At 42.6% G+C, this 13,834-nt stretch overlaps 1 protein-coding gene across 1 annotated transcript; it reads right to left on the bottom strand.

Annotated features, from left to right (window-relative positions):
• Nucleotides 1-1,608: 1,608 nt before the first annotated feature.
• LOC144484293 (E3 ubiquitin-protein ligase DDB_G0292642-like) lies at nt 1,609-13,449 on the bottom strand. Its single transcript, XM_078202825.1, has 4 exons — nt 13,193-13,449; nt 7,098-7,195; nt 6,835-7,008; nt 1,609-3,852 (listed from the first exon to the last, which is right to left on the bottom strand). The coding sequence occupies exons 1-4, from the start codon at nt 13,266-13,268 to the stop codon at nt 3,403-3,405; spliced, it is 798 nt and encodes a 265-aa protein (XP_078058951.1). The 5' UTR covers nt 13,269-13,449; the 3' UTR covers nt 1,609-3,402.
• Nucleotides 13,450-13,834: the final 385 nt, after the last annotated feature.

The following is a 13,834-nucleotide window of genomic DNA, read 5'->3' as shown; positions in this document are numbered from 1 at the left end:
GGTTTCACACTCCTGGCCAACCAAAATCATACTCAGTCGAGGAAGTTGATTTAAAGGGTCAGCTCCCTGTGTAAAAGTGCGTGCAGGAACATACCCCATCTCCAATCCCAATCATGTGCAATGACCTGTTTATGGGTGGGATTTATGATTTTCAGGGGTTTCTGGTATTTTGCCATGTTGGAAAGCCTTCCAATCGTGGCAAAAAACTGAGCCCTAGTTTTCAAATTGCTGATATTTTTACATTAAACTTTGAGTAAGCATTTGATTTTGGTTTGCTGCTGGATTCATTGAGGTCCTGGTAAACTTCCTTTGTACCCCCTCTATCACATCCTTCCTGCACATAGTAGTCCAGCTGTGGTCTAACCAATGCTCTGTACAACCCATCTCACACTTTTCAGGGTTAAATGCCATCTGCCACTGCTCTACCCATCTGACCAAACCATTTATATCTTCCTGTAGCCAACAAACATCTTCACTATTAACCACCCTACCGATCTTAGTGTCATCTGCAAACTTGCTTAACATTCCCCCCACATTTTCACCTATATCATTTCTGTATATAACAAACGCAGTACTGATACCCATGGTACACCACTAGACACCGGCCTCCAGTTGCTTGAATAGCCTTCTATCACTACACTTTGTGAGAGTGTAGGCTCAAAATTGCCTCCTATGACTCTACGATTATGATTCATTATTATTGCTAGAACTGAAAAGTTTAAAGTTTATTATTAGTGTCACAAGTAGGCTTGCATTAACACTGCAATGCAGTTACTGCAAAATTCAGCTAGTCGCCACACTCCAGTGTCTGTTCTGGTGCACTGAGGGAGAATTTAGCATGGCCAATGCACCTAACCAGCACATCTTTCGCTCTGTGAGAGGAAACCGGAGCACCCGGAGGAAACCCATGCAGACACGGGGAGAAAGTGCAGACTCCACACAGACAGCCACCCAAGCAGGGAATCGAACCCAGGTCCCTGGCACTGTGAGGCAGCAGTCCTAACCACTGTGCCTCCGTCCCGCCCCTATATGACTATATGACTTCATAATGTTACTGTTATGTCATGTAAACCAATGCGTCTCTGTGTAGTGTGCCACATGGTTATGTGGTGACATCATCAGAGACATTTGGGAGATTCTCCCTCTCTTCCATCCTGGACTATAAACAAGCAATATCTATCTAATAGAGTTCCACTACTGGTTAAGTAACCCTATGTACAAGTGTAAAGAAATATATTCAAGAAGTGCTCAAACGTGTTAAATACAATGTGAAAAGTATGGTGAATCCATTAATTTACTCATAGATCATAGAAACCCTACAGTGCAGAAGGAGGCCATTCGGCCCATCGAGTCTGCACCGACCATAATCCCACCGAGGCCCTACCCCCACATATTTACCCGCCCAAAAATCTGACACAGGGAGAATGTGCAAATTCCACACAGACAGTAACCCAAGGCTGGAATTGAACCTGGATCCCTGGCGCGGTGATGCAGCAGTGCTAACCACTGTGCCACCGTGCCACCCTAGGTGGGATTTGGATCTAATTTGAATTAGGTTTTTTGTTTGGAATAAAAATACCAAAAGGTACGCAAAAAAAATACGCATCGCAACATTAACCATCTTTATTGTCATTCTGACAAGAGATAAGCTTGGATTTCAATTCAACAATTAGTCATACAGGCACATTTTTACAAGTTAAATAGCACTAAAGTAGATAAGCAGTGATCAATTTGTGTATTTTTGTGGCTTGTGCCTCTCTGTGGGGCGAGAGTCAGCAGGGTCAGGAGGGGCACAACACCATTTGGGGGAGAGGCTGAACATTATTGGATGGAGCCCCAGAAATAAAGGTGAACGCGGGGCCCCACAAAGTGCAAATCCGCCACTGAACATATTTAATCTTATTCATGGGTTCATGATTCGTGAACAAGCCCAATTTCAATCTTGCAGCCCACTGCGATGAAGAAAGGCCACTCAATCGGCCCAATCAGTAGCCTAAGTTACTACCACTGTTTTAGATCCATAAGAGCTGATGGACAAAGTTCAGCTGAATATTTATTGGCATTTCAGGAAATCTCCCTCCTGATAACCAAGTTAACTTTGATACATATTTGGCCGGAATGTTACCACACTTCATTCCGATTGGATTTTCCCATCCCACAGCAGTGAAAGGAGATTTGGCTGGACGCCAAATTCTCCGACCTCACTGCAGCGGGTGTGTGGTGCGAACGACCAATAAGATCATGCCCTGTCTGTGCTACAGATTAACCATTTCACCAGGTCATTAATAAACTCAATATGCCATTGTGATCAGCTCGGCTTCTCAGTTAAGAACTGCATAGACACAGGTCTGAGTGAGATCTGTGCCTGTGCAGGATAATTTCATATTCAGTATGATGTTCTCGCTATGTTGTTTGACTTGAGTCAAGTTATAGATAACTTGAGACATTTTATAGAATCATATAGAATCCCTACAGTACAGAAGGAGGCCATTCAACCCATCGAGCCTGCACTGACAACAATCCCATCTGGGCCTTATCCCCGTAACCCCATGTATTTACCCTCTTAATCCCCCTGACACTAAGGGGCAATTTTTACCATGGCCAATCCATGTAACCTGCACATTTTTGGACTGTGGGAGGAAACTGGAGCAAATTCATGCAGATGCGGGGAGAACATGCAAACTCTACACAGACAGTCACCCAAGGCCGGAATTGAACCCGGGTCCCAGGCACCGTGAGGCAGCAGTGCTAACCACTGTGCCACTGTGCCGTCCCCATTTCACAAGTTAAAATGTGCTGTTGCCAGTTTCAGCATGCACTGTTTACTTTTTTTAGAATGTTTGTTTTATATAGTTTTCAATTAAGAGTCAAGCGTGATTTAGCACAAGTGCATTAAGCATTCCTATGAGAACAATATAATCGTTGAAAAATATAGCCCAATTGTAATTTGTAATGGTGTCAGACAACAATTGTAAAGCTACACTGACATCTACAGAAAAATGAGGAATAGAAAAAGATAACACCAGACTTTAATTTCTGTCCCATGCTTACACTGAGATTATGAAGAGCAAATGCTGCAGTTTACATTAATTAGAGAAGAAAGTATTCAAAAATGATTTTCTTGGCAAAATGTCAGTTATAATATTTATTTATTTGCTTTGCAGCACATCTTAGCATAGAATCATCAGAACAAATCATCATATCTTTAGCTTATCAAATCCCTCCTTACAACAATTAGCAAACTAACATGACACTCATTAGAAAACTAAATTACATGCATTGTGAATAATTGATTTATGTGATTGGCCTTTTCATATATTCATGCAATCTTAGACTCATCATTTGCTTAACTAATTAAGCTAACTAACAGGAAGATTCATCAGAAGTTAGAGAGTTTGAATTTTAACTTTGATTCCACACAGGGATACTTGTTTGCCTTGGAGCCACAGGTTTAGCACAAGCAGTAGCATAGTGAGATGATTTGTTACAAATCCGTTCATACCGAAGGCACGCAAAGCAAAATGATACATGACATCTGATGCATAAGATGTATTTGCACTTATCTTTATGCTCTATCAGCAATCCACATATAGGGCATGCACGAATCTCGGGACATTGCTTAATGTTGCTGTAGGGTAAAACCTTTGTGGCACAGTTTTTTAGGGTTTCCAGCTGGATATTGGCGCAGTCTTCATTGCCACATCGATCAAAGCGTGGTACTGGACCCTTCCACTGCTTCATACATTGCCAGCAGAAATCATAACACTTTCCTTTCTCAGCCGTACAGATTGTACATCTGACTGACAGGTTTGTCAGATCGTCTCGTTCAACACAACTTCTACATCCAGGGCACTTAAAAAAAACCATAAAAATTATAAATATCAAGACAGAAAGAGTGTTGAAAACTTGTCAACATTCACAGTTCCTACACTTTATCTTCCACAGCATACTTTATTTAAAGTATTTTGTTTTACAGAATGCGTACATTCGGGACACAAAAAGACAGAATAATGAAATGAACAAAAACAGATATTCTGGTGGAAATAGTTTGTTTGATATCAAAATCATCTTAGCATTCACATCAACGTTTGCAAAACTTTATCTTTTGCACTGATGTGCTGGGCCCTTCCGTCATTGTGGTTGGGGATATTTGTGGAGCTTCCTCCTCTAATGAACTGTATAATTGTTCACCAGCATTCATAACTGGATGTGGCAGAGCTGCAGGGCTTAGATCTGATCCTTTGGTTGTTGAATCGCTTAGCTGTGCCTATTACTTGCTGCTTATGCTGATTGGCACACAAAGTACTCCTGCATTATAGCTTCAGGACCCCTTTTTTTTCAAATCTGGTGTTGCTCCTGGCACGTCCTCCTGCATTGTTCATTGAACCAGGGTTGATCTCCTGACTTGGTGCTAATGGTAAAGTGGGGGATATGCTGGGCCATAACATTGCAGATTGTGGTGGGCCACAGTGCCTCGTGAAGCCTTGTCTTGAATTGCTAGATCTGTTCAAAGTCTATCCCTTTTATCACAATGGTAGTGCCACACAACGTGATGGAGGGTACCCTCAATGTGAAGATGGGACTTTGTCTCCAGAAGGACTGCGTGACAGTCACTCCTACCGATACAATTATGGATGGACGTGTCTGCAGGCAGGTTGGTGAGGATGAGGTCAAGAATGTTTTCCCTCTTGTTAGTTCCTTCATGACCTGTTGCAGTCCCAATCTAGCAGCTGTGTCCCTCAGGACCCGGCCAGCCTGGTCTCTGCTGGTGCTATTGATCCACTCTAGCTGATGAAGCCCCCATCCAGAGTACATTCTGCGCCCTTGCCAGCTTCAGTGCTTCCTCCAAGTGTTGTTCAACATAGAGGTGTACTGATTCATCAGCTGAGGGAGTAAGGTATGACCAGGAGATTTCCTTGCCCACATTTGACTTGATGTTGAGGACTCCCAGGGCAACTCCCTCCGAACTGTGCCCCCCCTACTCTGCTGGTTCTTTCCAGGACATATCGAGGAGAGGTGATGGTGTCTGGGACATTATCTGTAAGGTATGATTCTGTGAGTGTGACTATATCAGGCTGTCACTTTACCAGTCTGTGAGGCAGCTCTCCCCAGATATTAGTAAGGAGGACTTTGTAGATCTGGCATGACCAAGTTTGCCATTGTCATTTTTGGTGTCTAGGTCCATGCCGGATGGTCATCCGGTTCCATTGCTTTTAGACTTCATGCGGTTCGATAAGCCATTTCTGATGGCATTTAAGAGTCAATCACATATCTTGGGTTTGGAGTTACATGTAGGCCAGTCCAGTTAAGAATCACAGATTTCCTTCCCTAAGGGGTATCAGTAAACCTGATAGGTATTTATGGTTTCATGAACTTTTAATTCCAGATTTTTAAATTTAAATTGACCATTTTTTGTGGTGGGATTCAAACCCAGGTCCCCAGAGCATTACCCTGGGTCTCTGGATCACTAATCCAATGACCATACCACTACGCCACTGTCTGCCCATTGGAGAGAAAGATAAAGAAAGGCGCTGTTTGAAGCTTTGACTCTTTTTTGTGAAGATCTGTGCTGCTTGGTTGTGGAGAACATTGCATTTCCATAATTCGCGTTGGTGTCCCTGTGGGCCCTCAAAGTAGTCAAATAGGTGGGGCAAGGTCACAGACTGCTCACCAGGTACAATCATCATTACCTCCCTCCAGTGTGCCTCCTTCTTCTGCCAAGATTTCTTCAAATGTTCCTTCACTCAGTAGTTCCTTCAATATTACTGATGTATTTTTGCATCGATGTCTCCAAAACGGCCACTATGTTCTGAGATGGGTCCCTCTACCTTGGACTCTAGACGTGGGACTTTGTTTTCACAGACTGTAGATATCTGCTTATGTTATCTGCTTCGCAATTGTTTTATTAGTACCACATCCTAACAGGTTACAGAATAGTATGCATGGCATTCTAACCTCAGTAAGAAGTCTCACAACACCAGGTTAAAGTCCAACAGGTTTATTTGGTAGCAAATACCATAAGCTTTCGGATCAATGCTCCTTCGTCAGTGCTTCCTCCAAGTGGTGTTCAACATAGAGGTGTACTGATTCATCAGCTGAGGGAGTAAGGTATGACCAGGAGATTTCCTTGCCCACATTTGACTTGATGCCATGAGACTTTGATGTTGAGGACTCCCAGGGCAACTCCCTCCGAACTGTGCCCCCCCCCTACTCTGCTGGTTCTTTCCAGGACATATCGAGGAGAGGAGCATTGCTCCGAAAGCTTATGGTATTTGCTACCAAATAAACCTGTTGGACTTTAACCTGGTGTTGTGAGACTTCTTACTGTGCTTACCCCAGTCCAACGCCGGCATCTCCACGTCATTCTAACCTCAACAGAGAGAGAGTCTAACACATGACTGACTGATGTCCATCATCATCTATGTTGTACATTAACATGTCTCATCTGCTAACCCTTTATACAACACAGCCTTTTCAATATTTCTCACCATAAAAAAATGTCTTCAGAGATTACAGGGGGAATTTTCCTGTTTCACCCACCACGGGAATTGTAGTGGGCAGGGGATGGACCATGCAAAGGTGCATTGACCGCAAGAGGGATTTTCCAGTTTTGGGGCAGGTGCAGCAGGAAAATCCCACCCCACCTGCTTTTGTTTCAATTAAAAATGTTTCTAATAGGCCGACAAAAGTGTTGTGATCCTGCCTGAATCAACCATTCTGATTGCCTTATTTTTTAAATATTCTCACTCCACACTGACTTCAGAATTTTCCCAATTCCTGCAATGTCCCCTATTTATTGCTAACAATAAATATGAATTGCCGGGGCTGGATTACCAATTTGTAGTCACAGTATTTTGCAGCAGCATATGTGGCAACCTTCTCTTCAAACAACCGCCTTTCCAGAACCGTCAGCAATGCATTTCTGCAAACCTCCACATAGGACCATTTCTTGTTACATTTCTCCTTAGTGCCTGCCTTTTCAGCTGGGCAGTGGAATGTGAAATGACCCTTGAATAGAAATTGAAAACTATATTTTAAAAATATCACTGTTAACGATCACTTTTTAAAAATTGATCAATCTTGTCCAAGACACTGACCTGGTCTATCAGGCTCCGACACCATAAAGTGAGTGAATTGGGGTCGACAGCATGTCCACAGGACATTTCTATTCTCAGAACATCTGGGTCATCGTCTCCTGAAATAGACATCTTTCATTTCATGAGTACAGAATTAGGAGGATAAGGCAGATGAATGCGTGACTGGGAAAATGGTGCAGGAGAGAGGGGTTTAAGTTCCTGGGACACAGAGACTGGCTCTGAGGGATATGGCATGGGCACAAGTCGGACGGTTGCAGCTGAATAGAGCTGGGACTGAGTTTATTATGAGGCGGTTTGCGAGTGCTATTGGGAGGGCTTTAAACTAACTCAGCAAAGGTGTGGGAATAGAGAGGAAATATTGAAGAGCAATGTCAGGATGCATAAAATATTAGGAGGGGTAGAAAGCACCAGCATAGAGAACAGTAAGTTAATTGGTGAAGTTGGAGTAAAGGAAAAAGTAATGGCGTCTAAATCAGGGTTACTGCGGATGTTTGCGAATGCACGGAGCATAGTAAATAACATTGGAGAGTTACAGACACAGATTGCATTGTGGAAATATGATATTGTGGCAATAACAGAGGCCTGACTGAAGGAAGGACAGAAGAGGGTGTTCAATGTTCCTAGGTATAAGGTGTTCAATAAAGATAGGAATGGAAGGAAAGGAGGTGGGGTGTCAGTACTGATTAAGGAAAGTAATGCTGTGCTGGAGAAAGAGGATGTCCCAGAGGCTTCAAGGGCAGATTCAATTTAGCTACAGCTAAGGAACAAAAAGTGTGCAATTACATTGCTAGGTGTGGTCTATATACCACCAATCAGTGGGAAGGATGTAGAGGAACAAAACTACAGGAAAATTACAAAGAGAGGGCAGGCAGAAGGGATTAGTTTAGTTTGGCATCATGTTTGGAAGGGCCAGTTCCTGTGCTGTGCTGTTCTATGTTCTATGTAGATGCACACATTATGGAATAGTTATTTTGAGGAACTTTAATTACCTACATATAGATTGGGATAGTGGTAGTATAAAGAGTGAAAGGGGCAAACATTCCTAGATTGTGTCCAGGAGAATGTTCAATCCAGCAAGAAAGGATGCATTGTTAGACCTGGTTCTTGGACATGAGGTGGGCCAGGTAGATCAATTGTCAATGGGGGAAGTTTTAGGAGACAGCACTCATTGTATTGTAAGTTTTAGGATGATGACAGAAAAGGATAATAGGCAATCCAGAGTAAAAGTAGTTAACTGGGGGAGAGCCAACTTCAATGCAGCAAGAATGGAGCTGGGCTGGTTAGACTGGAATGAGAGGTTGGCGGGAAAAACTGCTGCTGAACAATGAACTGCCTTCAAAACAGAAATGGTCCAGGCACAGTCAAGGTATTTTCTTTTAAAAGGAAAAGGTAGGCAAACAAATCCAGAGCTCCCTGGACAAAAAAGGCGATAGAAATTAAGGAATAAAAAGTGTGCTTATGACAGGTGTCAGGTAGAAAATACAGTTGAGAGCCAAGAGGAATACAGAAGGTTCAGAGGGGAAAAAGCACATTAGAGAATTGAAGAAGGATTATGAGAAAAGGCAAGCATCCAACATAAAGGGAATCCCAAAGTCTTCTACCAGCGTATAAATAGTGAAAGGGTGGTCAAAGGAGGAGTAGGGCTGATTAGGGATCTAAAAAGGAATTTAGATATGGAGGCTGAGGCATGGATGAGGTATTAAATAAATACTTTGCATCTGTCTTTACCAAGAAGATAGATGCTGCCTAAGCCATGGAGACAGACAAGGAAACTCTGTACCTAGAAAGATTCAAAATCGATAAGGAGAAAGTGATGAATAGACTGTCAGTATTTAAGGTTGACATGCTCTGGGGACATGATGAGATGCATCCAAGGATATTGAAGGAAGAGAGAATGGAAATTGCAGGAGCACTAGCGATAATCTTCCAGTCTTCTCTCGAGGTGCCAGAGGACTTGAGAAATGCAAATGTTATCCTTTTGTCCAAAACAGGTTGTAAAGATAGCCCCAGCAATTACAGACCAGTCAGTTTAACATCAGTGATGGGCGAGCCTCTAGAAACAATTATGAGGGATAGAATTAGTCGTCAATTGGAAAAATGTGGGTTGATTAGGGAGAGCCAGCGGGATTGCTAAAGGGGAAATCATGTTTAACTTTTTTTGAAGCGGTAACAGAAAGGATCAATGAGGGTAATGCTGTTGATGTGGTGTATTTGGACTTTCAGAAGGCATTCAATGCAGTGCCACACAACAAACTTGCGAGAAAAGTTATAGCAAATGGAGTGAAAGGGGCAGTAGCAATGTGGATACAAAATTGAATAATTGGAAACAGACAATAATGGTCAATGGAAACTTGGGCTGGAGGAAGGTTTGTTGTGGTTTCCCCCGGGGATCGATACTGGGACTCTTGCTTTTCCTAATACATATTAATGATCTAGATCTTGGTGTGCAGGGGGTAGTTTCAAAGGTTATGGATTACACAAAACTTGGAAATATTGTAAACTGTGAAAAGGGCAGTATAGAACTTGAAAGGGACATCAACAAGAAGGTGGAGTGGGCAGATAGATGACAAATGAAGTTCAATGCAGAGAAGTGTGAAGTGATGCATTTTGGTAGGAAAAAATGGAGAGAAAAATTAAAACGGATAAAATTCTTAAGGGGGTATAGGATCAGAGGGACCTGGGTGCACAAATCATTAATGCAGGACAGGTGGAAAGCAATTAATAAAGCATATAGTATTCTGGGCTTTATTAAAATGTGGCATAAAGCACAACAGTAAAGAGGTTAGGCGGAACTTATACATAACACTAGTTAAACCCAACTGGAGTACTGTGTACAGTTCTGGGTGCCAGACAATAGGAAGTATGTGGACGCATTGGAGAGAGTACAGGAGAGGTTTACAGGAATGGTTCCAAGGATGAGAAACGTCAGTTATGAGGATAGATTGGAGATGTTGGAACTGTTCTTCTTGGAGAGAAGCAGGCTAAGAGGAGATTTGATAGAGATATTCAAAATCATGAAAGGGCTGGACATAGGGAGAAACTGTTCCTGCTTGTAAAAGGATCAAGAAAGGGCACATATTTAAAGTGATTTGCAAAAAAAGCAATTTTTTTTCACACAGTGAGTGGTTGGGGTCTGCAATGCCCTGACTAGAAGTGTGGTGAGGGCAGGTTCAATCAAGGCATTCAGAAGGCAATAGATGATTATTTGTATCGGAACAATGGGCAGGGGTACTGGGAAAAGGCAGAGGAATGGCACTAAGTCATGATGCTCATTTGGAGAGCTGGAGCAGCACGATGAGCCAAATGGCCTCCTTCTGTGCTGTAACAATTCTGGGATTAGAATCATGACCAATAAAGTCTATTGTTTAAAATAACACTGGCCAAATTTTGCAGGCAGTTGTGAAGAAAAGACACTCGCTGCTGACCTTCAAGAAATATGTCCACAAGGATCGAGCAATCTTTGTGGTGTGATTTTCTCCTTTCCTGACAGTAGTTTAAATCTGGTGCTAGGTTAAGGGAATATCTTGGCGTGTAGCAGCAGTGATGTCAGTAAGCAGGTAAGCAGCCTATCAGACTCAACAAATCCGTAAGTAAAAACATTTAATATCCTTCATTTTTAATTCATATTTTCAGGTAACAAAATAAATGATCATATTTGGATTAAGGTCGAAGCTAAAATAATGTAAAGCACACCGTCTGGAGAAGCAAACGACCACAGGCACCAACCTTTAGATTGTCAGAAGAATTCATCATAGAATCATAGAAACCCTACAGTGCAGAAGGAGGCCATTCGGCCCATCGAGTCTGCACCGACCACAATCCCACCCAGGCCCTACCCCCACATTCTACACATTCTACACATGTGGACTCCAGAAGCTAATGTCACTTTCACTGGATTAATGACAGCGAATGCAGACAGTTTCACTGCAAAATCTGGGCCAAAGAAAATGCTACCCACATATTTTTTTTAAACTTTTTGTTCGAAAAAATTTAGTAAAAACATCCTGAAACAGTTGAAAGAAAATTGATCTATATAGGGAAAAAATAGTTTAAAATGATGGCGATGAAAGGAACGTTCAAGTGACAACTTGGCCAACAATTCCTTTTCTCCCAATGCTTATAAACATATAATATAATGATTAACTTAAGCATATCCAGGTATGTCTGAGAGTGTTATTAAATGAAGGAAATGCCCCTTTAGAAATATCATTATCACCCAAAATGTTATGGTATCTTATTTTCAATTGCAAATGTCTAAATGCATCTAAATGGCATATGAATGCACATTAGAATTGGGTATCTGCAACTTGATCTGAGAAACAGAGCTCCAATTTACAAAATCACAGAATTGTCACAATGCAGAGGAGGCCTTTCGGTCCATCGCGTCTGTACTGGCACTCCAAATGAGCATCATGATTTAGTGCCATTCACTTGCCCTTTACCCTGCACATTGTTCCAATTGGACTAATCATCCAATTCCCCCCTGAATGCCTTGATTGAACCTGTCTTTAACACACTTCCAGGCAGTGCACTGCAGACCCAAATCATTCATTAGGGTGAATTTTCCCATCCTGTCCGCCATGGGAATCATAGCAGGCAGGGGCTAGACCATGCAAAGGTCCATTGACCTCGGATGGGATTTTCTGGTTTTGGGCCGAGCGTGGTTGGAAGCCCTGCCCATTGTGTGAAAAAGGTTTTTCTCACATTACATTTGCTTTGTTTCCAAATCATTTAAAATCTGTGCCCTCTCATTCTTGATCCTTTTACAAGTGGGGACAGTTTTTCCATATCTACTCTGTCCACCCCCCTCATAATTATGAACACCTCTATCCGATCTCTTAGAATCCCTACAGTGCAGAAGGAAACCATTTGGCCCATGGAGCCTGCACTGACAATACTCCCACCAGGCCTTATCCCCCTAACCCCACGCATTTACCCTGCTAATCCCCCTGACACTTTGGTGGGATTTTCTGGCCCCAGGACAAGAAAATTCCACCCGAGGACAATGGACCTTTGCATGGTCCATCCCCCACCCACACCTATGGCAGGCAGGACTTCTTCCCTCCAAGGAGAGCGTCCCAACCTCTCCAATCTATCCTTATCCCTGGAACCATTGTTGGGAACCTCTTCTGCACTCTCCAATGCATTCCTATTCTTCCTAAAGCGTGACACCCAGAACGTGACACCCAGAACTGTACACAATACTCCAGCTGAGGTCTAAATAATGTCCGATGCAAATTCAGCATAACCTCTTGGCTCTTGAACGCCATGTCCATATTAATAAAGATGTGGAGATGCCGGCGTTGGACTGGGGTAAACACAGTAAGGAGTCTAACAACACCAGGTTAAAGTCCAACAGGTTTATTTGGTAGCAAACGCTTTGCTACCAAATAAACCTGGCGTTTGCTACCAAATAACCTGTTGGACTTTAACCTGGTGTTGTTAGACTCCTTACCATATTAATAAAGCCTAAGATACTAAGAGTGGTTAATAAAACATACTGTATGTTTTATTAACCACTCTCTCCTGCCAACTTTAATGACTGATACACATATCCACCCAGGTCCCTCTGCTCCTGTGCACCCTTTAGAGTTTTCCCACTTATTTTGTATTGTATCGCAATGTTTTTCTGACCTAAATGCATCGCCTCACACTTCCTACCTTCAACTTCATTCAAGTTTAAATGTGATTTTACAATATTTACAAATCCCTGCATGGCCTCACCTTTCCCACTCTGTAATCTCCTCCAGCCCTCACACATATCTTCTTGTATCTTGAGCATCCCTGATTTTAATTGCTGCACCCACCAATTGCCTGAGCCCCAAGTGTTGGAATTCCCTGCCTAACCTTCCTCACTTTCCGCCTTTAAGACGCTCCCCTAAAGTCGACTGCTTTAAAAGATTTTGGCTATCTGAACCAAACTATCTCGGAAAGTGGCTCGGGGCATGTTTTATTTTAAAACTGTGAAACCACCTTTCTATTTAAGGTGCTGCATACAAACATACGCTATCGTTTACTGACGTTGCAATCGTTCAACTCCTTTATCTTTACTTTCAAGGTGTAACGCTGCCGATGTGCAGCGATTGGTATTTTACCTGTGATCTCGTCCTTTCTCTTTACAAATTTCAAAGTGGTGTCATTGGGATCATAGCGCTTCTCCACAGACTCCATTCTCCTCTGTCACCGCCTCAGTCCTAGCTGAACGCTGCTTGCTCTGCAATAAAACCTCCGCGGATAGTTTGAGTGAAACGATCCCACGGACCACATCGCATCAAACCAGCGACTTTTTGCTTTACCAGAGGCAGATATTGAAGAAGATAGTCGCGGGTGTTTCATTTTCGTTTTCTGTCGTAAAGAATGGTTTCAAAGCTTGGCTGAACCGGAAAACACTTTTCCAATGCGCCAATGTGGTGTTTCTGTCATAAATATCCAATAGAGGAAATATTTTGGCCACGTTCTGGGACCTCCTAACTCGGTGCCCACCTCTCCCAATGGGTTTCCAACTCTAGGACAAACTACCCTAGAAAAAAATCTAGCCAGAAGCACTGAAACCACCCTTGTCAACGTTACAAATCACATCCTCAGTAGCTGCAAACAGTCGTTTTTATAAGTACCTTATTTCTAATCAAAAATGCCAGTTCAAATTTAATCCAACCAAAGAACAAAGAACAGTACAGCACAGGAAACAGGCCCTTCGGCCCTCCAAGCCTGTGCCGCTCCTTGGTCCAACTAGACCA

The sequence above is a fragment of the Mustelus asterias genome, chromosome 3 (genome assembly GCF_964213995.1).
Source record: "Mustelus asterias chromosome 3, sMusAst1.hap1.1, whole genome shotgun sequence".
NCBI classification, from domain to species: domain Eukaryota; kingdom Metazoa; phylum Chordata; class Chondrichthyes; order Carcharhiniformes; family Triakidae; genus Mustelus; species Mustelus asterias.
Note: the sequence above shows the minus strand (reverse complement) of the source record. Positions and strands in the feature narration are given on the sequence as shown.

What these genes read in the sequence shown, in the direction of transcription:
- LOC144484293 (XM_078202825.1), bottom strand. Translation starts at nt 13,268, where the DNA reads ATGGAGTCTGTGGAGAAGCGCTATGATCCCAATGACACCACTTTGAAA. An exon ending in GTCGGAGCCTGATAGACCAG is followed by an intron (nt 7,009 to 7,097) that starts GTCAGTGTCTTG and finishes TTTCTATTCAAG; the next exon opens with GGTCATTTCACATTCCACTG. An exon ending in AATACTGTGACTACAAATTG is followed by an intron (nt 3,853 to 6,834) that starts GTAATCCAGCCC and finishes GTTTTTTTTAAG; the next exon opens with TGCCCTGGATGTAGAAGTTG.